This window comes from Microtus oregoni, unplaced genomic scaffold, assembly GCF_018167655.1.
Source record: "Microtus oregoni isolate MIOR12 unplaced genomic scaffold, Mior012 000040F_ref0000088, whole genome shotgun sequence".
Taxonomy (NCBI): domain Eukaryota; kingdom Metazoa; phylum Chordata; class Mammalia; order Rodentia; family Cricetidae; genus Microtus; species Microtus oregoni.
Genome location: NW_024543207.1, coordinates 19,636,295 through 19,663,712, shown reverse-complemented (window position 1 = coordinate 19,663,712; position 27,418 = coordinate 19,636,295). Strand labels below are relative to the sequence as shown.

The following is a 27,418-nucleotide window of genomic DNA, read 5'->3' as shown; positions in this document are numbered from 1 at the left end:
AGATTTATTTTTCCCATTTCTTTCTCCTTGATTCATATTAGGGTTTTGGTGATTTACTGTGTGGGACTTCGTAGTGTTTTCCTATATTTCCCTTTTCCAATCTCTTCCCCACCTGAAACTTATTTGTTATGTTGCTAATGGATTCTGCCATTCTTCCTTGTCTATGTATAAAGCTACCTTAGCTATCCTCTGCAATGGCTGCCAATGGCCATGTCTTGCTTCAGTTCATACTTGTATTAAAATGTCTTTAGTTCTCCATAGGTTTTATAGTATTTATTTGCTCATTTATTTGTGTGTATTCTTACTCGTTTTGGGGAGATAATTTTGTTGCATGTATGTGATGGGCATTTTAGAAAATCGACAGTATTTTATTGTGTGATTAGTTTTATAAGGTATTATTTTATGTAGTTTAAACAAACTAGTTATCAGAGAGTCATTGATGTGGCTCTAATTCACTTAATGTTTTCCCTTTCATCTTTTGCAGCTTTTATTCCAGGGCAGGAACCCTGGTGTGGCCTGGGAATTCTCACTGCCAAGGTCAAATGATAAGAAGATCCCAGCTGTCCAACCCAGCTACACATGGGCCATCATACGCTCAGAGTGCTCTGTCTCCTGTGGAGGAGGTGGGTCACTTTTCCTGCTGTCCCAGAGGTAGAGAATAGGTACCAAATTCCCAGCCCAGCTTCACACGGGCCATCATATGCCCAGAGTTATCGACTCCTGTGGAGAAGCTAGGACACTTCTTATACTACTCCAGAAGTGGTGTGTGGGTACCTGAATGAAACCAGGCCATGAGTGCTGAGAAACAGTATAGTAATGGAGAGTGTGGTTTCTAATGAACCTTACTGATGGAATTAACTGTCATTTGTCACCAACTCATATACTCAAATCCCCCAGAAAACTTCATGGTGTAAAAACTATATTGACTATGATAAGAAATATAGTGACAGAAAGGCATAGTACTTACAGATTTATTATCTTAGTATAAAATAAGGTGCTAAGGTTAAGTGTCTATCCTGGGCCCTGGGCACAGAACACCAGCCTTACCCTGGTGGGCACAGCTAGTTCTTCTCTACATGCAACCATACACATGTGTTCTAAGCATGCAACCATACATATGTGTTCTAGACATGCAACCATACACATGTGTTCTAAGCATGCAACCATACATGTGTGTTCTAGACAGGCAACCATACACATGTGTTCTAGGCATGCAACCATACACATGTGTTCTAGGCATGCAACCATACATGTGTGTTCTAAGCATGCAACCATACACATGTGTTCTAGGCATGCAACCATACACATGTGTTCTAAGCATGCAACCATACACATGTGTTCTAGACATGCAACCATACACATGTGTTCTAAGCATGCAACCACACCACATATGTTCTAGACATGCAACCATACACATGTGTTCTAGGCATGCAACCATACACATGTGTTCTAGGCATGCAACCATACACATGTGTTCTCCACTTGCCTTTTGTAGCCTTTTGCCTCATTGTCTAAATCACCATCCCCACGATACTTTTAGCTGACAGGGATAATAATTAAAATGATTTTATTATTCATGTCCTTGAAAATCCTCCTTGATTCTCCCATAATACTAAGTTCTAGGTCTAATTAAAGAATAAGCATCTATTTTTTTCAAAAATGGAAGCTGAATTTCACATGTAGAGCTTATTATATCTGCAGTTAAGTTAGGGTTTGCTTTGTGATTCACTTTGTGGTGAAATCTACTCACAGTCCTTACAGCCAGCCATATTTACACTGTTTTCCAAAGGGCTGTTTGACACTGCTAGCTCCAAACTCAGAAGTATTTTCTATATCAATGTGAAGTATTACCCAACTGTAGTTTTCTTTCATGTGATAAAATGTACAAAATTCATTTTCTTTCCATGTTGGAAACATTTATTTTTTTATACTTTGAAGCAATTTAAGTAATGTTTGTATTATGTTTCTAAGCTTTCAGTAGAATTTACAATGGAAGCATTTAAGAATCTTGTTTATTGTAAGAATTAGATATTTATATATTTTTATTTTTGTAGTAATTATATCACTTTGTTTACCCCCTCTGAAGTTAGTATTTCTAATGAAACATGTTTTTCTACAAGACCTTAATTTCTATTTTACATGCTCAAATTGAATACTTTAGGAGCTTTTGTGTGATTATCATATATTTGAAATATTTTTCATTTAAGCTTACATATTTGGGCTCATTTCTTATATTATTAAGTAAGAATATTGGTGACAGATTAGCCAGGAAGTGAGAAATCATTCTAGATATTTAAATATGTTTATTATGCAGATTAATTGCTTATAAAACAAAAACAGTGACCACAGATAGCCTTCTGTAGACCTCTGAGTTACTCTGGTTATCCAAAGATCCTGAAAGATACAGAAGTCTCTGGTGATAAGAAATCTAAGCAGAAATGAAGAGATATCTCATCAGTTAAGAGCACAGGCTGCTCTTCCAGAAGACCTGGGTTCAGTTCTCAGCACCAACATGGTGGCTCACAACTGTCTGTAACTCCATTCCAGGGGATCTGACAAGACAGGCATACATTCAAACAAAACACCAAATGCACATAAGATAAAAAAATAAATTATAAAAAAGAATTCTAAGCAACTCATACAAGCAAATGCGGCCCTTCCAATCCAGATCTAATGCTTCTGTCCACTGCAGCAGAAACATGCCAAACCCTCTCAATTTCCTTCTTTTGAGGGATTACACTAAAGCTCCCATTGTTAAAAATCAACAATAGTAACCCAACTAAAGATGAAACTGCTCCAGAAACTGGGGTAGGACTAGAATGTTCAGGGAACATTGATAGACAACAATGTCTAGCAGAGCCACAGAAGGGCGCAGCCTGGCCAGGCCTTGGTCATGAGCATTTCGGGATGTGACATCCTGAACAGTGTGCAGGACAATGCACACAGCCTTTCACTGTCCCACGCTCACCCAAGTGGAGCTTCCTGGCACAGTGCTTATCAGTGTGAGGTTCATCAGCATTGTCTACCCCCCCCCCCCCACACACACACACACTCCTGCTCACAACTGCTCTGCCGCTTTCACAGACAGTGAGTGGGGCCTCTGACCCCTGGAGGGTCACAGGTTCTTCTTTGGCTCTCTTCTGTCTGTGACACAGGGTTTGGTTTATCTGTAGATCTGATATGTGGGTGTCTGGGCTTTATCATTCTCCCAGTTCTGTTTGTAGGCAGCCTGTACACCCCAGAGCCATGCTAAGTAGCTTTTCTCCATCTGAATCAAATGGGAGGTAGGCTCTCTCAGACTAGTCAGAAAATCTTCTGTGATTCCCAGGACATGGAGCTACTATAACTCACATAGATTGTATACACACACACACACACACACACACACACACACACGGGACTGACGATCAGTGGGTGCCAACTCAATTTCATATTCAATCTCTGAAATCATTGTGTATGATGACATCATAGTTTTCATGATTAGCATTCCAGATCCACTATATTCGCATAAATATTCTTTTACTTTTACAGAATATTGTATGATATTTATCAGTGCTTTTAAATAAACCACCCTCATCAGAAATCATTAAAATAAAGTTATTTCAAATTTCTCACTTGAGGAATTCCAAAGAGGACAGATTTGATTTGGTTTATTGTGTTTATATATACTCACTGCACCCTGCTGCTAAATAATTTCACAAAGGTTGCCCCCTCAGGAAGCATAGAATGGAGGCTGGGTCTCAGACCTGTGGGCTTGCAGAGGATCTTGGTTTTGAATTCAGGAGAATGAGTCTCTAGCTTGGTTCTCATGTGTTCTCAGAGACTTTCACTTCTTTGAAAATGCTCAGCTCTCTGGGAAAGAGAGTCTTGGGAGTTGCTGGGTTGCTTTGGTTCCTGGAAACCATCTTGCCCCTTTGCTCATGAAAATCTCTCACTGCCTATAGCCAAAGAAGTTGGAGTTGAGGGGGACATGGTCAGAGGCCAAGCTGAGTCCTATGGAGTAGCTGCTGCCTGAAGATCAGAGGGCCCTCAAGTTGTCAAGCACAGTTGTTCACCTGTCTTTGTTTGCGTTCATCTCATACTGACACAAATATGCTCCTCTTCTTTCCTTCTGTTAGAAGCATTTAATTGCCATCTTTCAAAGTATATAACTAGTAAGAGCCTATTTTTATATCATGGCAGTATATATATATATATATATATATATCATAAAGTGTACCATTTTAAACCTTGATGAGAGTACAGTTTGAAGCACTAAGTGTGTTTATGTTGTTGTACAACCATGAACACCTTACATCCCCTGGACATTTTCAGCCCCCTAGATCTCTGTGCTCATTAAACATCAAGCCCTCATTCTTGTACCTTCTTGCCCTGGAAGCTGCCAATCAGATTTCTCTCTGTATTTGGCTATTCCTGATATCTCATATATGTCCTGTGGAAGAATGTAGCTCATTGAAACATTGAGCATAATATAGGACACGCACAGAGCCTTAGATAGTGCATGTATGAAGGCCAAGTATCAAACCAAACTTCGGTGGTGATCTCTTGATGCTCTCCTAAGCCATAACCGTGAGGAGCATGGTATTTAGAGTGTAGCCTGGTGATGTTTAGCTACGGGTTCTCAGCTGAGAAACTGATCATCATTTTGTTGTTGTGTTTTTGCTGATTTATTTATTAATTATTGATTCCTCTTACCATTTCATGAACAGATATGTGAGACTAACATTATTAATATCATATTTATTTAAATCAACTCAGTAGGTTACATATATTAACTATAATAAATAAAATGAGGTCATGAATTTGAGAGGGAGGGAGTGGGAATGGGATCAGAAAGGAAAGGGATGGAAATGGTATAAATGTAGAATTCACATATAAAATGTTTAAACATTAAATTTAAAAAATTAAATTAATATATTGGGGAAATTAACTTTTTTGCAAAATGACTTTATTTCATCAAATGAATGACAACATTGCTTGCAAAACTATGTTAAATTTATTTATTATTTTGTTTGTTCATTCTTTACAGTCCTGAGGATTGAACCTAGACTTTGTGCTTACTGGGGAAGCAATCTACCACTAGGCTATGTCCTCAGGGCAAACACATTGAATTAAAAAATGTTAAGCTGTAGAGAGAAATACGTAAATTCTAGAGCATTGGGCATTAACACAAAGGCATGCAAACACAGTTAAGGTTTTGCAAACAATTTTAAAGATGGCTTTGCTAGCTCTTCTGCATCTTTATCTCTGGTCATGGCTCCTTGTCTTTATCGCATGTTCCCTTTCTACAGGCAAAATGAACTCAAAAGTGGGATGCTACAGAGACCTGAGGGTTCAAGTGAATGCATCCTTCTGCAACCCCAAGACTCGACCTGCCACAGGGCTGGTGCCCTGCAAGGTGTCAGCCTGTCCTCCCAGGTAAGAAGGCTCAGGGTCCATGGATCCTTGGAGCTCGTGAGTCTAGAGACTGAGAATTGATCATTGCCAGCTCCAGGTTCAGTGCAGTAGAGAGGCAAATGGAGCAAGAGCTGGCTTAATGCAGGATCAGGAAAAAGTCTTTTGGGTGATACATAGCCTGGAAATTCTTTCACCTATGAGAAGGAGTTCTTCCCTTAGCATCCTGATGTTTTTTATAAGCATGTCCTAGTGCTTGTAATAGGAGAATAATGGATTCTCCTAAATTCTCCAGTATCAGTTGCTACTGTTTGCTACTTAGTTACTAGTGACAGGCACTGGACGAGTCACTCCCAGGGTCTGCCCAGCTTGTAAGCAACTGGGACTTATTGTCACACTCTTGTGCATGGGTGAGCCAAGCTGTCTGTCACCTCTTTTCTTCCCTGGAGACTACCACCCATCTCTTCTTTGAGATGTGAGGTTGGGAGTTTCCTGAGAGATAGGAGTTGCTGGCCATCTAAGTCCTGATCCTGGGACTTTTTCTGTCTCTGTCTTTATGGAGGACAGGTCACAATGGGAGGTGAAAAAGCACTTGAGATGTTGAAACTTTAACTTCAATGAGCCCCTTCACAGAGCCAAGGGAACTCAGACAATAAAGACAATCATGCTTCTTGGTGGTGGAGGAGCACAACTTTAATCCCAGTACTCAGGAGGCAGAGAAAGGTGGATCTCTGAGAGAGGATTGCCTGGTCTATAGAGTGAGTTCCAGGACTGTCAAGACTGATGCACAGAGAAACCCTGCCTTGAAAAACTAAACAAGCAAACAAACAAAAACCCAAGAACAACAAAAAAGAGAATTCAAAAAACATATTTATGTGAAGATCCACAGAGTATGGCAAAGGGATCCTAAGTTTGAAGAAACAAAACACTCTGCTAAAACACATAGCTACCTATGTGTCTCTGAGGCAACTCTCATCGTTCACCAACAAAATCAATTCAATCATCAGGGTGAATGTTGGTCCCGGAGGCCCAATGCAGCTGCAATCAGAGCTGCATGTGTGGTTAGAGCTACGGCTGTAGGTGGTGTGGCAGTTCATCTCTGCATCTGAAACAGATCACTAAACTGAGCCTTTCATTAGCTGACCCTTTTCATAGGCTATTTGCCTCCCCCAGGCCAGGGGACGGCATCTCCCCCCCCCCCCCCACCACATGAGAGTGTCCTCACAGAAAGCATTGTGTCTGTCTGTGTCACCTTTTATGGAAGACAAAATGACTGTGTTACCCAAGCTTTGGATGCCAGGCTGATCAGGAAAATCTCACGGGCGTCTTTTAGGGGTGATTTAGATGATGTTTTCCTTAGCAGATTCATCTTCTGAACAATTTGGGTGGAGGTTATCCTCAGTCAGGAACAAGGCACATTCTAGGACAGGAAATCTCCCAAGGGATAAAGCATCTTAGGTATAAAATTCTCACACCTATGTAGCATGCAAGTTCATGTTCGTATAGATGGTTTTCACCTAAATGTTGTAAGCAGGACATTCCCTGGCCAGCAAATAAGATGTCTAGGAGAGTCTGTGCCTGTGAATGTGAGTGTGAGTGTGAGTGTGAGCAGGAGGAAGAAAGACCTCACCCTCTTTGGGAGCATCAGGTGGTGTTGCCTATAAGCAACACAATGTACCTCAGGGTTCTCCTTCCTTTACTCAGTGGGCCTCTGAGGCTTCTCCTGGGGGCTGTTCAAGTACCTGGTTATATTTTCCATATAAAGCACAGGATTTGTGAGAGCTCCCCAGACATTTCTTTCCTATGCTCACGCACCTTTATGAGTCCCTGAGGGAGGGCCCTTTTGCAGATCTTGCTGGTATTTCTAATCTAGTGAATCACTTCCTTCTCTTTAGAGATGCATTCATGTACTTGGTTTTCTTTCCTTAAACTATACAGCTTTCTTCATTCATTCTTCTTCCTCTCCCTCTCACTTGTACAAATTTAAAATTTACAATATTGGCGACAGACTAAATATTTCGGCAGATTCTCAGCATCATGTTCTCTTTATTACTTTATATTAGTATGTGAAGGGAAAACAGTAAGATGTTATACAACCAGTGTCCACGTCTCTGTGGTTGTTTTGGCTTTAAAATAATTCATATTGATTGGCTGTGCTTTTAATGGCCTTTCACAGAATTTCTGAAAACAAACATATAAGTAATGCTATAGGGAAGAGTTTTATCTTCCTCTTTGTGCATTAAGTAGATAAGGGACTGGGTTTATTGAGTCCTGTATACCACGTGGGGCATCATTACTTTTCTGAACAAGCGATGAGGAGCAGAGGCCAAGGGAAGGGTGAAGAAGAGAGGATGGCTGCCTCCCTGAGAACTGCAGCTCAGGGTTCAGCAGCCCCTGCTGTATGCCAGCTCCTGTTCCAATGCTGCGTGGGGGAGGGGCGTGTTAGGATGAGCTCCAGTCTACAGCTGCTGATACGGCTAAGGATACTCATGATTCTCCAAAGGCCTTCTAAGGAAGAGGGGCCGAGGTAAGACACCAGACATCCTGGCCCAGGGCCACTTTTCTATCCCACATCATGCTGCCCCCATGGTCAGAACCCAGAAAGTGGGAAGCAATGTATCCAAGGTCAGGAGCAAACGCGGGCTTTGATCAGCATAATCCTGTTCACACATGGTTACAGGTTGATGTATTTCTATACCAATAGGAAGAATGCGCTCTCCCCAGCACACGTTCACTGTGGTGAACCCACCAGGAAACCGTGAGGGGCATCATGGTTCTCACACAGCGGCTTCATGTCTGGGCTCGGTTGCTGGGGACTGTCAATTTGTGGGACTCTGCATTTTCTTCAACCTGTGAATTTCACAAAGGCAATGATGACATAGCCAATTCTGTAACATGTTCTGTGACCAGTCAGTGTGAGCCACATTTGTGAGTAACCTGCACCAGCACCTATGGTCACACTGGCATCCAGTGGGCACAGCATCTTCAGTGGCGCTGTCTCTGCTGGTCCCTCCCTTCTCTGGATGCCTTCCGGTCAGTCTCCTCACCATCATCCTCTAGAATCCCAAATGCCACCCAGGCCTCTAGCTCCCCACAGCCCTGTACTGCCATACCCTGATCCTCTTTTATCTTTGTTCTCCAACACTCGTCTCTGCCACACTGAAATTGTCTATCATTGTCATCTTAGAGGCCCATGCGGCCCATCTTCACACTCACGATTCTAGATGTGACCGTCCTTCCCATAGGCTTTCTCAAAGTCTGTCTGGCTAGGAATGTTGCCTGGTCTATAGGGGCTGCCCTGGGGACAGCATCTACTGAGCTAAATAAAGTAAAGGCTTAAAATGGCTTGAATCCCCACGGCTGAAATGAAGAGCTTTGCTAGGGAGTAGGACAGTGGCAGTAGGCTAGGGGACAGTGGCCAGGGTCCAGTTTCAGTGCAGGGTCCTACCTACACAGGTAGTAGGGGCTGAGATGGGCCACTGGCTGTTGAAGGAAAATGTTCATAAGCACAGGGTCCGCAGGGTGGGTGAGGAGCCATCAAAACAAGGCCTGTCTACCCACTGGTTTTCAAAAAGTGCGGAATATACAAGAGAGACTGGGAGGGGGTTTAATATTTATTTCCATTTGAGATCCATAACTGTGTCACTTGGTGAGTTTCTTAATTAATGACCCGACCTTTCTGATAACTAAGGATCCACCAACAGGCTCAGGGCACTGGTTTCCAGTTTGAGTTTCTGAAATGCATGAGCTCACGCCATTCATCCTAGTGCAAAATCATTTCGGATTGTTTTTTTTTTTTTCTCTGTGTTTTAGTTTTTCCTCGGCCACACCTAATTTGACAGCAGTCCCATTTAATGACTGGTCTTTACTGAGTCATTCCCAAGACTCAAGTTCATTTTCTTAGAAACAAGCCTCTCTTTTCAGGCTTGTGTTTCACAAAGTTACACCAAAGCTAATTATGTTACATAATTGCAGTGACAGGACCCGTTGGCATAAACAGGCTTTAAGGGCTGACGCAGCAGGGTGGATGGAATCCAAAAGACAATAGCAAAAACAAAAGACTGTGGACACCCAAGGGCAATATTGGCATCTCCAGGCTGGTGCTTCATTGGTGAGCAGGGCCAGAGAGCTCCCCCAATGCCCTCCGTTCAGTAAGAATACACACCAGATTCTAATGAGGCCAATGTGAGCCCATGGGCAAGGAGGAGACCACTTGGGCCATGCGGTTGATGTCTTGGAAAGAGGACAGCTGGTACAGAAAGCCAGTGGGACAGAAGTCCATCTGAGTGGTTCTCTACTGAGAGAGGAACATGAGAGGGCACAATGAGAACCTGCCCATGAGAAAGGCTGCTGTAAGTACAGTCTGGGGAACCTGTACTCAGCTGTGAACACCCCACTACCTCACTCTGCCTTCTCCTATGTACTTTTGCCCTTCACGGGCAAGAAAGTCCCCCACTTCCCAAGGTGGACTGTCTGAGAGATGTGGAGGAATGAACTATTGGGGACAATTTCCTCTAACCTCCCAGGTGGCTTTGCTTTAACGACAGAAGTCTTGTAGTCTTCTGCCAAAGCCCAGAGGATGGCTAGGTCCCTGGAGGACATCCTAAGCCAAGGACCTTGCTGACCCAGTACCCAAGGAGTAGCTTCCTTCTCAGCAGCAAGCTGAAGGGAGTTGTAGCCACAAACTGAAATTTGAACACAGGAAGCCCTAATTATTTCCAGCAGAACAAAGGCAAATGTAGGCCTCGGTTTGTCTGGGGACAGAGCCTGCTCCTGTTTCAGGTCACTCACGCACTGGGCACCAGACCTCTTAGGCTAACCTCTTGGAGATGAAGCTGGTCAACAGGAGTCACCTCTGCTGCCTCACCGGGATCAAATGCCCACCCTTTCCACCCCATTCGTGGTGGAAACTGTATGGAGGGCAGACTCCCCAGAAGCCATGACTTCACTTCACTCCGGAACTAATCAGTCCCTCTAAGGCATCCAGAGAAGTTTACTGCAACAGCCCAGTGTTCTGCAAGGAGTAAACTCTCAGATGTGCTGTGGGACAATGGTCTTGTATTGTTTTAATAAAATGCTGATTGGCCAGTAGCCAGGCAGGAAGTAGAGGCAGGGTGACAAGAACAAGAGAATTCTGGGAAAAGGAAAGAGTCAGTCTGCAGTTGTCATCCAGACACAGAGGAAGTAAGATGAGAATGCCTCACTGATAAAAGGTACCAAGCCACGTGGCTGACACAGACAAGAGTTATGGGTTAGTGTAGGATGTAAGAGTTATTAGAAGTCTGGGCTAATAGGCCAACTAGTTTATGATTAATGTAGACCTTTGTGTGTTTCCTTGGGACTGAACTACTGGGGGACCGGGCAAGTCAGAAACCTCTGTCAACACAGATGGACACTGTTGGTTGAAACCTAGAAGAACCGAGACCATGTATAACTTGGTGGTCAGCTTGCTGTTTGTGTGTCTTCCAGAATTCCCTTTTTCCTTTTCTTTACCCTGTGTAAATGAAGCTCTGTGGTCCTTTCTGTTTGTTTGTAAGGTAGTCTGCAATGGCAGGACAGTGAGAGAAGAAAATCTGGTAAAAATAGCATCTTAATATATAAGTGAGCCTTTATAGGCCTCTGACTCCTCACAGTTTATAAAATTAACAGTGTGGCAACTCCTTTGGAGTAAGTTTTTGATGTCTGGCTCTGCACGCTTCCGCAGAGAAATCCTGCATCTAGACATGAAAATAGTTCAGGGTCCATGTCTGGTTTATTATAAATCTGCCCTTCAGCTCTTCAAAGGAAAGAACGTGGTCCAACTTTTTGAGGGTAAAGAAAATGAAGTAACTGCTGAGTGGAAATCCTCAAGGTGCCAGGGAGGACTTGGCTTTCTGCGCTTGCCCCTTGCCGCCAGCCGTCAGTCAGAAGTGGGCTTTCTGCTCTGACCTAGACAGCAGAGGCAGACGCCGATGAATCCCTGAAGAACACATCACAGAGAAGGTCCCGGCCTGCTGATCAGTATGTCAGTCACCTGTGTAAACCACCTTTGGTGGAGGAGGAGGAGAAAGCGTGCCAGCCAAGACGCACCATGACTCTGAGCCTCTAGAGCTTGTCACATGTCAAAAGAACCTGGAGATTCTGGAGATCCTCCTGGGCTCAAGAGATCAGCACATGCCCCAAGACTGTAGCAGTCTGCCATGCCTGTCCACCTGATCCCACAGCTTGCACTTATGCATCTGGTTACCTAACAGGCTCCCTGACTCCTGCAGAGATGGAACTTGTTTTGGGGCTGGTGCTGAGAGATGGTGACAGAAATGTCCTTTGGCAGAGAGGCCAACCCTAAATTCTTCATCACGTGATAAGAAGGGAGACCTACGGGGCCCTGATCACCTGCCTCTTTCATGTCCTCCATCCACTGACCTCAGGCGGTGGCTAGCCAGCCGGCTTCTGCTCTAAATTAGCTCATTTTGTCCTATGGAAAGGGCAGCTGCTTCAAAGCGCCTGTGTTCACTGCTGGATGTGAACTGTTATATTTGAGACATTTCATGTGAAAAGGGTGGTGGATCGCAAACGACTTACACATGCTGACGAGGTTTATGTGGCTTCAGAGCATGGCTAGCACCCATTCTCTCAAGCCACAGAAGCAGCTGGAAGCTGCTAAGCGCTGCGTGTGTGTGTGTGTGTGTGTGTGTGTGTGTGTGCACTGGGTGGGAGGTATCATGGGACTCATTAGGGCTCACGTACACATGTGAAGAAGATGGGTTTAATCCTAAGAGACCTGAGTGTTGTGACAGAGGCTATTGCGTGGGAAAGTCAGGTTGTAAAAACCCACCTGATGATAAATGCTCAAGTTAGAGCCTCCAGACTGTCTGTCAAATGATATCTATCCTCATCTGTCAAATGACTTCTCTCCATGGGCACAGAACGCTCATCACAGCTTCTTGCAGGTGGGTTGCGACTGGGATTTGTGTGTCCGTCATTCGTCATGATTACTGCACCCAAAAGTGTTCACTGAGAGTTAACTCTGAAAACAGAACAAAATGCCAACAAAGCCAATAGACAGGATTAAGCCCCGTATTATTTCTATCTTAAAATGGTACTGGGTGGGAAGGAGGATTTCATTGAGAAACATTTAACACCTGGTGTGTTGATCAGTACTCTGTTGCTGGAAGAAAGCCAAGGATGAGTCAGTCAACTAAGAAGGAGAAGACTTCATTTTGGTTTGCAGCTTTGGAAGTTTCTATAACTGGTTTCCCTGTTTCATGGGCTTGTGGGGAAACATCAGGAATGTGAACCCGAGAAATCTGCTACCTCATAGGGTTCCAGAAGCAGATGAGAGGCCAGAAGGGTCTGGAGTCCCAGCAGCTCTTTCAAGGCTATGCCCTGGTGACCTTAGTCCCTGTAACAAGGCCCAGCCTCTTAAGAGATCCTGCATCACAATAGATTGCAATAGCACTGAGGGCTGACATCAGTCTTCAACACCCCGGCCTTTGACGAAGAGTCCAGATCCAAACCTTAGTAGCTGTTGATCAGTACATATACTTAATGTGGAACAAGAGATACCAAGAAACATAGCTTCCAGTCTGAGATAAAGCAACTCTCTGTACGACTCACAGCCGTGGTGAGATCCACACAGGCAGGCCCTGTGAGAAAGCCCCCACAGTGGAGGCTGGGTGCATCCATGTCCTGCCATGGAACCCTCACTGCCTGAGGAAGAGTAGCCTTCTTGTTTCCACTTATGACACAGGCAAACTAAACAAAGAGGTCGTTGCTGTGGTCCGTGATCAGCTGCTGAACGAGGCTCGCTCCAGCATGGGGAAGCCTCCCTCGGGCGGCATCAGAACAGTGTGGACTGAAACTCTTTCCTAAGCTGGAGTGAAGGCATTTCCCTTGAGCTCCCTCTGTGAAGCAAAACGGACACTTGGCGCTTGCAGAAGCAATCTGCGTGATCTCTGTTCAGAAGGCTTTTCTTAATGACCTGCAGTTAAGGGGGCTGGTGGAGAACAGCTCAACCCAGTTGGAGTGGCTGGAGATGGTGGAGACAGGAGACTTAGGGAGGAGGTGTGGAAAGTGTGTGAGCAGCCAAGCTGTCTTTCACGGCCCCAGCGTGGACACCAATTACCATTTATAAGGCTGCAGGGCCGAGAGCAAACATAAGAAATGGAAAAATATTTTTAAAAAAAACAACATGAAAGCATACAGAGGTGGCCAAGGAGCAGCCAAGAGGATCCAAGTGCAGAGCCGGCACACCACCGCAGCAGACACCAGTCCCTCACCAGAAGGATGTGCCACTCACTTGTCTGTTAGCGTGGAACAAAAAACACTCATCTTTCTGATACTGAGAATATGGTGTTCCCACAGTTGACGTGGGACCAGTTGCAAGAGCCCTTGTGTGTTTTCTTTTTATATGTTCCAAAATTACAGGCTCTTTACAGTTTGTTTCAAGACGTAATGAAATCTCTTCAAGAGTAAAGCAGCATACGGTGCCTCCAAAACAAAAACTAAGCAGAAGCACCGGGCTGCTACCGAGTTTGCAGGTATCGTGGAACTCAGAGTGGGGGCTTCCCTTTCTCTTCCAGGAAGTGTTCTCAGCTGCCTCTCTTTTCAGATGTACCACCTTAGTCTTAATACTATCCAAGGAGTCCCAACCTACACCAAGGAAATGGCTCAATGGGCAAACTTCCCCACCACATACGTGTCCTCACGGCTCCTGTCTGGCTGAGCATCGGCCATGGCCACACCATACTGTGTGTCCTCACGGTCCCTATACAGGTTGGGCCTTGTGACCATGCCAAAGTGTGTGTCCTCATGGTGCCCTGGACTGGTTGACCATCATGGTTATACTGAAAGAGGTGTCCTCATGGTCCCTTGTTCTGACTTATCACCGTGGCCACAAAGCCTTCCAATGCAAGGCTGTGCAGTCAAACCCAAGCTTAGCTCACACCTAGTAGGGCACCATCGGGCTGAACTTGGACCCACCTCCATTTCATCCCCCAGTTCCAGCCAGCACATTCACCAACAAGGATACTTTTAAAACCAGAGATGGAAGTCACAGTGTAGCTTAGGGAGAAAAACACAGTGGAGAAACGGAGAAGATGATGAGATAACACAGCATCCTATCAATAGGTACACCAAGCCCTAGTTGGCCACAGGTGACATCAAATCAAATCTGAATTACCCAGCTGCTAAGTAATATAGGAAAGACAGAGACACAGCATCCAAAATCCTGTAATGGGGGTGGGGGGAGCAGACTGTATGGAAGATAAGGATCATGAATTCATACAATGTATTTTGATCATGCTTCCCTCACCCTCCAGCTCCTCCAGAATCTCACCCCATACACACATGTTAAATACCATAATATGTTAGATATAATGATATTGTGGTTACATTTTTAAAAACACAAGGAATTTGAATCCTCAAGGAATGCACATGGAAATAACTGTCTGAAATTGACATACACATGTTATACTGAAATAGCTGCATTTGAATTTTGCACACAGTTACATAGGTTAAGGTCAAGTGTTAATGGCTGTTGAAGCTGAGTGGGTGTAAGCACAGAGGTCTTTTATTTGGGCTATGATTGGAGTTTTCTATTTTTATTAAAAAAAAGTTTAGAGGGAGATTAAAGATCTGTTCTAAGGTGGGTTATTTGCAAATATAGGGAAACCAGATTCCCCTTAAAGGCATAGAGTCAGATTCAGCACCAGCGACACATGGGCAGAAATGGCCTCTCTATGAAAACTGTGGCTGGAAAAGATTACATTTGTGTCAGGTATCACAGGAAAGCGATGGGCCACCTCTCAACACATACACGTACCCACTGACTTGGAGCCATGGCGCCATCCTTCCCCTCACTGTGGTTTTCTGTGTTTCCGGGTGCCCTGCCAGCTGGTCTGTAGGAAACTGGAGCACATGCAGCCGGTCGTGTGGTGGAGGCACTCAGAGCAGACCTGTGCAGTGTATGCGGAGGGCGCACTACCGTGACGAGCCCATCTCGGCCAACCTGTGCCCGCAGCCTGCACCCTCCAGTCACCAGGCCTGCAACTCTCAAGGCTGCCCACCCGCTTGGAGCACCGGGCCCTGGGCCGAGGTAACCAGGTGGGGCGGAGAAGGGACGGAGGCTGGACCACACACTGTGGGATGCTCTGTCTAAGGCCTGGGACATCCAGCCGAGTCTGAAAACTGTCCGCCTTTGCTGAAAGTTTCTCTCTCTTGCACAGTGCTCACGGACCTGTGGGAAAGGGTGGAGGAAGAGAACGGTGGCCTGTAAGAGCACCAACCCCTCTGCCAGAGCTCAGCTGCTGCACGACGCTGCCTGCACCTTGGAACCCAAGCCGAGGACCCACGAAGTCTGCCTGCTCAAGCGCTGCCATAAGCACAAGAAGCTGCAGTGGCTGGTGTCTGCCTGGTCTCAGGTATGCCCACCAGATTCCCTCAGAATGGGGTCATCCTCACTCCTCCAAGCAGCCTGCTTCTTTCTCCTCTAGCTTCACCATGTCTTCTCACACTATCCAAGTTCTGTTTCCCATGCTTTGAGTCAGTCCCCTCCATCAGTCATGGCCCCAGATCACCTGCTTCCCTGGCATCCTTGCTGCCCTCCCCCAGTGCCCAATCCCTCCTTACAATGACACTGGTAGCCTTTCTCAAGCCTTGGGCACATAGGGAGTGGATTTGCTCACTCAGAAAGCACAGAATGCATTTCTGAAGAGGGTCTCCGTGGGCAGTCAGTTCATGTTTGCAGAAATGTCTTGGGTTGCACTGCTGAAGCACTGGCTGTGGAGCCAACGACAGCAGAGATGGCGATGAAGAGCACATCCCCTTTCATCTGACTGGAGATGTCCAGACCCCTCGGGAGAACTAGCCATGGAACTCTGAGCTTGGAGTATAGAGGTTTCCTGACTAGCCTTGGTCTAAGTAAGCCCAACAGGCCCCCGGAAATCTTTCCACACCAGCCAAGGATGTACTGTCCCCCAAGGCCAAACTTCCACCTTCCCACGGCAGCTGGGAAAGAAATCACTGTTTCTGCTCAAACTTCTTAGGGTAGGGCCAAAGGTGCCCTGTCTCTCCACACACACCAGGTATTGCCTTGTTTAGGAGGAGGGTTGGAGTGACCCCCGGGGCTTTCCATCTTCCTGAGACACTGTTTGCCACTGAAAACTAAGTGCAGCATTGTCCGGTGGATAGAGTAAGCTCACTACTCCTAGTCATGTGCACAGGTTCACGATACCCAGAGCAAATGCAAGGCGAGTCTGGATGGGTTTCCAACTTGAGCACGAAAGCCGAGTCTACTGGGCAAACCTCTGAGGCTAGAGGCAGACAGCAGGAGGCTTAGGCTGCATAATTGATGGGCTCTGTCCAGGGAGGAAATTCTTGATGTGGAATTTAAAACACTGCACATGGAGCCGGGGGGGGGGGGGGGGGCTGGAGAGATGGCTCAGCAGTTAGGACCTAGGTTCAATTCCCAGCTACCACATGGCAGCTTACAACTGTCTGTAACTCCAATTCCAGGAGATCTGATACCTTCACACCAATGCACATAAAATAAAGTTAAATAAAAAATAAAAACAGTAACAAAAATAAGAAAAGAAATTCAAAGGTTACCACTCAAAATAATATATGTACACATACATCTCACCCAGAGAAAGAGATGTATGTATACATATATATACATTATATGTACACATGTTATATATACATATAGAGAGATATACACACATATACATACATGCACATACACAGAGAATATGCACAATCACACATATACTCATACAGACTTACATATACCAGAGTTTCTCTCTGTGCTATACTCAATAGGCAGCAGAAAATAGTCTTCTAATAGGGATTCTGTCTTGGATGAAGGGGACACAGAGGCATTTGGAAGCGAGTAAGTGAGTGTGAGGAGCTCTGCTCCCTTAGATCCCCTGTTGGCAGCTTGACCCAGTGGTCCTGAGGCTGCCCAGCATTGCCCCTCTACCCAGCAAAAGCCAGCCATATCTCAGAGCTGGGATCCCTGCTGCGGACAACGGCACTGGCCTGAGGTAATGGAGGATGTAGCCTCACGTGCCATTTCTGCTTAGCAGGTGCTACAGCTTCTCATGTCCACTCACTGGTCCATCCAGGGCCTCTCAGCTCATGCAGGAGCCAGGCAGCAGGGATCGCTTGGGCTTGGCTTGCATCCCAGAGAGAGCAAGTGCTCTCACACACACCCCAAATGCTCTCACCCCCGCCCCCATGCCTAGCTGCTTCCTTTCCAGGAATCACTCAGGTTTCTAGGGAAGGTTTCTGAACCCTGGAATACTCTAGAGGCCCATACTGTGGCTGCAGAGGAGGTGTGGGGGCGATACAGAGGGCTATGATTCACTGCATATCTTTGTTCATAATATTTCTCTGTTGTTATCAGTGACAGCCAAGCACTTAAATTTAGCAGTAGAAGTGTCCACAGAATCGCACCACGAGGTTTCCTTCTGCACCACCCCTATGTATCGCCTATAGTATTATCTGCTGTTTGTAGTTTTGTTTTGAGTCGGGTCTTCAGTTTGCCATCCTCCTGTTGGGAGTTTCTGTACCACAGTACCCAATCTCAAATCCTCCTTATTGAGTTTAATATTGGATATTATAAATGTCTTTTTTTAAAAAAATGCCAAAGCCCAAGCCATTAAATGTCTATATTTATGTGAGTGTTAGAGCTGGTGCCATCAGGGAACACCTTGACTATTGAACCCTTCTTTGCTCTCCTCTTCCCAGTGCTCTGTGACATGCGAGAGGGGGACACAGCAGAGAGTTCTCAGGTGTGCCGAGAAGTACATCTCTGGAAAGTACCGAGAGCTGGCCTTCAAGAAGTGCCTGCATCTGCCGAAGCCGGACCTGGAACTGGAGCGGGCCTGTGCCCTGTTCCCCTGTCCCAAGAACCTTCCATATTCTGCTGCAGGCCCCCCACGAGGCAGCTGGTTTGCCTCACCCTGGTCTCAGGTAAGACGCTGATGCTGGGGACTGGCTCACATTGGTTGGGGGGGGCAGCTACCTGTCAGGGTATATACCTCAAAGCCCACTGAGCCATTCCGGCCTTTCTCTCCCACACGTGGGTGGCCCCTCGAGGGTGGGTATGGCCTGCTGAGGATGGACTCCACATGTTGCTGGACCTTATTGGACCCCTGGGCATCATTGCAAATGTTTATGGCACCAAGTGTAAGGAAATGTAATACTCTTGGTAAAACCTGGGCAGAGATCCCTAGAGATGGGTGTGAATGGAAAAACCGAGATCCATAATAAATCAGCAGTGGTTAGTTTATAGCCAACCACGTGGCTGTGAAATGAGATGGGGATTTTCTTGTTGTGCCTGGGCCCTTGGAGCAGCAACCTGGGCTGAAGGTATCAGAGTCCCCCTACAGCAGTGGTTCTCAATCTTCCTAATGCTGTGACCCCTTAATACAGTTCCTCATGTTGGGGTGACCTCCAACCATAGACTTATTGTCATTGTTACTTCATAACTGTCATTTTGCTACTGTTATGGATTGTTTTTTTTTTCCCCAAGAATGTTCCCTTTATTGTGTTCAGGGGCAGATTATATAGAGATAGCCACGCCCCAGCCAATACTGTTATGGATTGTAATGTAAATATATGATAGGCAGATTGTCTTTGGTGACCCCTGTGAAAAGGTTGTTTGTACCCCAAAGAGGCCACAATCCACAGATTGAGAACCACTGCTCTAGGGGCTTTTGGCTTCCCCAAACTCTCCTCCTTGCCCTCTTCCTCACCTCTACCAAGACTCTTCTGGCTTGCCTTTCTTCCTTGTCTTGTTGCTGCTTGACTTCCCAGAAGCTTAGTCCCATGGGCTTCTGTTCCTCTGGCCCTGGTTTCTTGATATCTGTCACTCACCTATGCCCTGCCTCCTTCCTCAGTGCCCAGTCTGAGTGCTGCCAGATTGGGTGAATGAAGACCCTAAAGCTGCTGAGGCCTGCATATAGCTGATAGACCTCTAGCTGCCTGCTCAGGGCTTTCCTTTCATGCCTCTTTGTTCTAGGAGAGAGAGAGAGAGAGAGAGAGAGAGAGAGAGAGAGAGAGAGAGAGAGAAGGAAAGGGAGAGGAAGGGAGGAGGGGAGGGGAGGGGAGAGGAGAGGAGAGGAGAGGAGAGGAGAGGAGAGGAGAGGAGAGGAGAGGAGAGAGACAGGCACACATCTGAAGGCTGCCCCCTCTATGACCCACTTCCTCTAGCTAGGCCCTACCTCTTAAAATGTCCACAGCCTCGAAAGAAAAGCACCACCTACTGAAGACCAAATGTTAAAACACCTGATCCTGTGAGAATGGTTGGTTCAGGGTCACATCTCAACAAGTGGCTGCAGTCAACTTCTCAGGCTGACGATGGCCTACCTAGTTCCAAAGGCTAGTAGCTATTTTTATGTAGCTAAGTTTATAAGGATGCGAGAGTTAGGCAAAGTCACCGCTCACTACAAGCAAAGCAATGCCAGTCCTCACACTTTGTTCTGCAGAGGAAATGACTGTAGAAATAGGTGCTTGATCAGAGCCCAAGAACTGGGGGGGCGGGGGAGGGGTGTCATGTGACCCAAGTGACTAGTGGAGTTGACCAACCGAGATAGTCCATGCCAGCACTGACCAGCTCTCTCCAGCCTAGGTCTATTCTCTTGGAGTGTATAAAGGTTTAGCATCACTTTACTTAAACCCAAACCTAAAACTTAACCTATTCTTCAATTGCTTTGGTAGCTCTGAAATCCCTGATTTGTCTAATGATTAATTTGTATTAACTGGCTATGGTTTATATCCTCTGTGATCTGCTTGTTGATTTAATACCATAACTTCTACAGGGAAAGAATAACTCATGGGGAATATTTGCTGTAAGCATTTGTACCCATGACCCTGCACATAAACTGTAGAAATTTTACGGGCTGGAAAAATTTCAGGTAGCAATGGATGGTTCAAGACTGGCTGACCCTCCACGGCAGACAGGTTTATCCTTGTCCCAGTTAAAGGACATTGTGGTGATTTGCTATCTGGGGTTTCTTCAAACTCAAATAGCTTTGTTTGTCCTCTCATTTCATGGTGAGCCATGGTATAAGGCTGATCTAAATCATTCCAGGCATGTGTACTGAGGATCAGGTAGTTCCCAGGCCATGGGATCTGGGAACAGCTTAAATGTAGTCACCTGTTGCTCTCTTCACTTCACGTGTCACAGATGAGCATGTCAAAGGTTGGCAGAGCAGAGCCACCCCACCAGAACAGCACAGATTATTTGGGAAGGACATGGCCTATGAGGGGTCAGCAGCTGGGTCCCAGATGTCACCATGCCTGCATCATGGTATCATCATGGCATCATGATGTCATCATGCATCATGTCATCATGGCAACTGCGGGGAAAGACAAGGAGAGGAGCATGCCCAGAGTACAGGCAGACTTCCAAACCAGATGGATGCTGCCCTGTACGCACAATGGGATCACTCATCTGCTCTCAACTCCCGAAGCTCTAAGTGGGCATGGGAAAATAGGAACCAGCTGAGAGCTATTGATGGCTAATCCACAATCTGCGCCTCCTTGTGGCAAGGGAGTTCATGTTTGGGACCAGGTGACTTTGCACAAAGCTTCACAACCCCATCCATAATTATGTCAGAAGCTATTACGATTAAGGCCACTAAGGTATGTGCAATCCCATACTGCACAGCTTTGGTGCGTGATCTCCATGTCCCTGGGAAATGCTCTGGATTTGGAGAGTACATTAAGGGGCTGACTTAATGTGATGCCTCTTAATAGAGGCTCTAGAGAGAAGAGGTGGCAGATTGGAGACCTGGGTTCCCAGAACTGCTGTGTGCATCTCTATCTATTGTCCTCTGGGTTTTGAGGGGTGAGCTTTGCACTGTGTTAAGTCCATGGTCTCCATCTCTGTGGTCCTACAAGTCAGAGGGAACCCAGTTGCTAATCACCATCCTTACTGAAAGATTAACGGTGACCATGTTCTAGAAAGACCAACATTACAAAGGAGCAGGCTTGCTCTCATTACATTCAAAAGCAACTAAAGCAGACATGATTATTTGAGACACACCTTTCATCACTGATGGAATGAATAATCCTTTCTGCCACCCATCTAGTACCTTCTGTGTGTGAGTCATTGATCTCTTAAACATCGGGATCTCCTCTGATGCAGAAGCACTCTGAAGTCTGAGAAGCAGGAATGGAGACGGTTTTGAGTGAGAAGTGGTCAGCAAAGGTCTTCACTTAGCCTGTCTACATAGTAGAGGCAACCCCATCTGCAGTCTCCCTGAGATTTTTATTCAGAAATAAAATGTGTTCAGACTGGACAAGGTAATTTCATCTTAGAGCTGTAGAAGGACACTGCTTGCTGCACCCTAGAGAGGACCATCTTCCTGGGCATAGTGGGGGCTCCTTGTCACATCCAATCTCTAGATCTGGCAAAGTCTTTACAAGAGTTCTTGGGTAGTGACCTGTTGTATAGAGTTCTCCAAGTGCTTCTAATGGGAGAGCCACAAGTCCAGCATGAATCCACCAATCGGGGGGGGGGGGGGAGTTGTACAGGTATCTGCAGCAGGTGGCTGTGTGGAGAGTCAGCTGAGCCAGTACAGACCAAGGTTACAAAGAAGCAGGCTGTCTGGGCCATGAAAAGATTGCTCAGCAGAAGTCCTAAAAAAGTATAGGAAGGTGCAAAGCTTTGAGGTGCTACAGTCTCCTTTGAACATTCTTTCTTGATGTGGGATGGCCTTGTGTGGGTTGGGTTGCTTTTTACTGGTAGATGAATAAATCTGTTTGGGCCAGTGGTTTAGCAGAGTAAAACCAGGCAGAAAATCTGAACAGAGATATATAGAGAGAGTAGGTAGAGTCAGAGAGATGCCATATAGCAGCTCAAGAAGCAAGGGGTAACAAATCGCAAGCTTCGTGGTAAAATATAAAATAATAGAAATGGATTAAGATGTAAGAGTTAGTCAATAAAAAGCCTGAGCTAATAGGTCAAGCAGTGTTGTGATTAATAGTTTCTGTGTGATTACTCAGCTCTGGGTGGCCAGGGATGAACAAGCACTCTATACTGACACTTTCTCTCAAAACTGCTGTCATTGACTTGCCCACAGCAAGTATCCAACTGAACCTCCTGGTTCCTGCTGCTTCCCTGGCTCCTTCTGGCCCTGCTGCTTCCCTGCCTTCTCCTGCTTCCCTGTCTCTTGGCCTCAGTTGCCTCCCTGCTTTCCAGCCCTTGATAGGGGGCTCCAGGTGTGCCTTATGTGTTTATGAATGGAAGACCTAACAAGAACCCTGTGATAAAAACCCTAAACATACAGCTAAGTTTGAAGCCACAATGTTTGCATAATTGATAAACAGTTTCCATCCTTTCCCTTCCTGGAAAGAAAAAGAAGACACATTTGTTAAACTTCGTATTTTCTTTTCATCTCCTTATATACCACAATCTTTATCAACTCAAAACATTTCCAAAGTTTTAAGCTGAATATTTTTTTTCTTCCAGCCTAATGTGGAGAAATGCAAATATTGAGAATCTGAGAGACTGTTTCTTACATAAATACGTGGTTTTTTTCTCATGAGGAATTCTCAAACTCTCTAAACCAGGGCTTCTGAATCACCAGGGATAGTGCCAAGCCTGAAGCAGGGAGGAGTGGGAGCCTGGGAGGTGAAGATGCCAGAGTTGGCCCTGCTGAGGGCCTGAGCTCCCACCGCTGCTGGCACTGCCTGGCTTAGGACCACACTTTGACCAGTGGCTTCCTCAGGTACCCTGAGGCCAGGTATTGAGTCATTCATGTTCACCACTGAGCATGGAGTACGTAGAACATGCCCTGGCACAGGAGCGATGAGTGGTTAATATGTGACCATTAAAGGAATCCGTAGCAAAACACACCAAACCACACATGAATGGTCTGGAAATTGTGAAGCCCCATTCAGAATCATAAATGCATGTAAAACATCGGGAGATTTTTATAGACTTTATTTTGGTAGCTCGATTGCACGGTTCTCAAGGACAAGCCTTGTAGAAGACTCTGCGTGGCTGTATTTTACAGCCAGACATATCTCACTGTCATCCTGAGTATAATCTTCAGCTGAACAGGAAAAGGATCAGCTTGAAGGATGAGAGGCAGGTGGATAGAAATGGCTGCACATGTCCCCAATGAGACCAGGTCCTCTGCTGGCTTGGTCCTGTTCGCCCATAGTCCAAGAGCTCTCAATAGCCCATGGGCTGAGTGGGGGCGCCTGACATACACAAAGCAAAGAACCAAGTGCTGAGTTGAGCTTTTGCAGCGTGTCAAAAATAAGATACACAGTGGGAAACATCTGCTGGCCCCTCTGACTCTGGGGATTCAGTAATAAGATATTCATCTGTCCACTGCTTTGCTTGTTCTGGTTGTCATAGTTACAAGTTGAAACAGAGTGGTGGGTGACTTTCACTACTTCTGATCTAGAAATAAAGGAGTACAAGCCTAGGAAATGATCCAGACACAGTCTCCAGGCCTGACCCTGCTTTACCAGAAGAGGAAGGAAGAAGAAAAAGCAACCCCTTCAGTCTGAGATTCTAATATTCCCAGCACGCTATGTGTCCAACTTCTCTCCTCACTGGAGATGGGAAGGTGTATACTAATCCCAGTGAATTTGAGGTCATTCTGAATGCTCTGATGGTGGCAGGCAGCAAGGACACGTTCAGCGTCCGATTGACTGATACTGGCATACTGCTTTGTGACAGTGAGTTGGCCCTTGCCTGGTGTTCCAGTTCTCTGCATTGGGACTCATCCTCCAGTATGTTGTCTAGGAAGTGGGGATGAGCAACATGAGTCAGCCATCAGTGTCCCAAGTCCTCACAGAGTGATTCCTGGCCAGTTTTTCTGTCGCGCACCAAAACATCCCAACTGAGAGCTGACCTCATCTTCTTCCAGGTGTCCCTTTAATCTCTCACATTCTTGATATACTTGAGGCAACAGTCTTGCCTAAACACAGCTTATATAGCCCAGTCTAGACTTGTGCTGTTTTCTTTCTTGGGTTGATTAATCTCCATGGGCCCACTGAAGTCCCCCTGTCTGTCTAGCTGCTCTTTCTTTGATTTCTGGCACACGGTTAGCATTAGAAAGCTTTTATACAGTGGAGTGTGCACGTTGACAATTAGTGAGCAGGGTCTATTTAGCTCACTCTTCATTCTCCCTGTGTCATTGCTGCTTAGGATGCTAAGACGTAATGCCCTAACTCAAAGGGTTCCTGGCTGGCCTGCTGGCCTAGGCACAGGAGTCCTGAACCTGGGGTCCAAAAGGGTCTGGTTTGAACACCTCTGAGGCTCCCCAGGTTTATCAATAAAGGTGCCATTTTGTCCCCAAAAACACTGTGCATCCCTTCATGCCATGAGAAAGCAGCCTGGGATCCTTCTGCAGGCACTAGTTCCCTGTGTCCATCGGACCCTCAGTATCTCATCCAAGAACATTCTAGATAGAGGTTTGTATGTGCAATTACTCTGAACACAGCTACCTTCAGGGCAGAAGAGAGCAAGGGAAGAGGCAATAGGGTTTTGGCACCATGGACATCATCAGACCTGGTTCAAGACAAAGCCCCGCACAGGTGAGAAAGTACCTGGCACTGATCTCAATGTCAATCAGCAATCTCATTCTCTCAAATACCTTAAACAGAAACCAAAATGATGGAGCGGGGAGTGTCCCTGATTTTTTTTAACATAAGAGTAACCTGGAGACAGGCTCTGAGTCTTCATTTTCCACACTGTCTATAATTTGAGGAGATCCTAGGCCAATCCACAGATACCTGTGTCCTTATGCAATACTCTAATGCTTTTAACAAGTGTGTTGTTCCTAGGAAACCTTAATAAAAGTTGCAGTATCAAATTCCCACTGGAGCACATCCTGAAAGACCAAGGCTGTCTTCTCTTGATTTCTGAGGAGGGTGGGATGGCAGCCACATCACAGGGCAGATATATATCACAGGGCTGCTTTGTGGTATCCTGGGAGAGGGCCAAGTATCATCTCACTTCAGGGATCTTTGTCCCTGTTACCATCACTTCGGTGTACAGCTCTGCCCTCTGACAAGTGGCATGCCAATGGTTGACTTTGGCTGATGTCCTGACGGCATGGGACTGTGGTTCTTTGCTTTGTAGTGCACAGCCAGCTGTGGGGGTGGTGTGCAGAGGAGAGCCGTGCAGTGCCTGCTGGGGGGACAGCCAGCCTCAGATTGCTTCCTGCACCAGAAACCAGAGACCTCCTCGGCCTGCAACACCCATTTCTGTCCTATTGCAGTGAAGAGAGGTGAGTGTTGGAACCCCTTAGCTGGACTTTCGCAGAAGTTCCTTAGAAGATCCCAGGAGATGGGGTGCTGGCTGGAGCACCCTGGAGTAGGGTCTTCTACCTGTAATATTCTGTCCCTTTCTTCACCTCCTCCACTTTTTCAACCAAAGAGTCACAATGCTGTCCCTGCCACTCTCATCCCATTGCAGAAGGGACAGAATAGTTGGTTATGTGTTTGTCCTCTAAAAAGCATATGCTTACCTCTTTTTATATACAGTTTGTGGCATTTAGAAGGACAGTTTTAGCAAAAGTATCCTTGAGATGCACAAAACCTCCTTATTCCTTGGGTAGACTCTAAAACCAATCCTTGTATCTGCACAAAATGCCTCAGGCAATTGCTGAGCCTGATGCCCTGACTTCCTGGGCTGCATCTTAGGCAGACTGTCTGGGAGGTAGCCTACAGCTGGGCTGGCTAACCCTGAGAACTAGGCGATTGGCATTCAGTGCCCATGTTTTACGCATCCTTCCTGGGCAAGGAGTTGCGCTAGCATATTTAGAGCCAGGAGACCCCAGTTTTGCAGGAAGGACTTGATGGAAACAATGGTCCCACAGACCCCATTTACCCCTCACTGCTACTGTCTCATTGCTATGGCCAAATTCCTGACAGGGAGTATCTTAGGAAGCTTGGGGTTTTCTTTGGCTTATATTTCCAAGGGGTACAGTCCTGGTAGCAGAGGTCAGGGAAATGGTGGCAGGAATATGAGCAGCTTGACACATTGTATCCAGGAGGGGTCAGGGAAATGGTAACAGGAGTGTGAGCAGCTTGATACATTGTATCCAGCAGGGATCAGGGAAATGGTGGCAGGAGTCTGAGCAGCTTGATAACATTGTATCCAGCAGGGATCAGGGAAATGGTGGCAGGAGTATGAGCTTGCCACATTGTATCCATCCATAGTCAGCAGCAAAGGGAAAGGAAGTGAGGGTCAGACTACACAACTTTAAGACCCACCCCTTACAGCACCCTTTTCAACTTCCTAAGGTTCCACAGCCTTCCATAACATCACCACCAACTGGGGACCAAGAGTTTAGCCCAAACAATCTGTAGGGGATATTTCATACTCCAACAACAACTGGTCTGGAGGGGAGCTCCTCCTTGGCCATAACAAACTCAAGTTTCTCTGTGTACCAGAGACGGCTGGAAGAGTCCAGGGCTGCCCATAGGAGCCTCAGGCTAATACACAGTGTTCTCGTTTCTAGACACCTTCTGCCAAGATCTCTTCCACTGGTGTTACCTAGTACCTCACCACGGCATGTGCAGTCACAGGTTCTACAGCAAGCAGTGCTGTAACACCTGCTCCAGATCCAACCTGTGAGCTAGGACCGGTCCCGGCAGCAAGAAGATGCCCCCTGAGAGCGGCAGAGCGAGGCCAGACCAGACAGCTGTGCAGTGTGCATTGGGATGCATCCAGAAGACAGGAGCTGGAAGGAGACAGATTGTCGGGCTTCTGACCCAGGGTGCATCAGTGTGTTTCTGAGTATGGGAGCACATACTTGCACTCACAAAGGGCATGTTCTGATCTTCTGTTAGGTGGGAAAGTGGGATCCCGCTGAGTGACCTCCTGCATATGGACAGGAGGGGCCTGTGCTATGGTGCGCAGGAAGCAGCCGTTCCCTGTGTTGGCATTCAGCCAAACCAAATGCCAAAGACAGGCAGCACTAACAGCAAATGCTGGATGTATTTCCAAAAAGAGAAGTGTATAAGAATCATGAAAGGGTTCAGAGCATCTGCCATCCAGCACACTGGC

General features: G+C 46.2%; 1 protein-coding gene across 1 annotated transcript in view; it reads left to right on the top strand.

Annotated features, from left to right (window-relative positions):
• Adamts16 (ADAM metallopeptidase with thrombospondin type 1 motif 16) overlaps positions 1-26,999 on the top strand; it is a 100,527-nt gene extending 73,528 nt beyond the window's left edge. The window contains exons 17-23 of the mRNA XM_041632225.1: positions 485-623; positions 5,292-5,418; positions 15,268-15,469; positions 15,600-15,794; positions 18,124-18,348; positions 25,487-25,634; positions 26,871-26,999. Of these exons, the coding sequence (XP_041488159.1) occupies positions 485-623; positions 5,292-5,418; positions 15,268-15,469; positions 15,600-15,794; positions 18,124-18,348; positions 25,487-25,634; positions 26,871-26,986 (1,152 nt within the window). The 3' untranslated portion in view covers positions 26,987-26,999. The remainder of the gene's footprint in view (positions 1-484; positions 624-5,291; positions 5,419-15,267; positions 15,470-15,599; positions 15,795-18,123; positions 18,349-25,486; positions 25,635-26,870) is intronic.
• Positions 27,000-27,418: the final 419 nt, after the last annotated feature.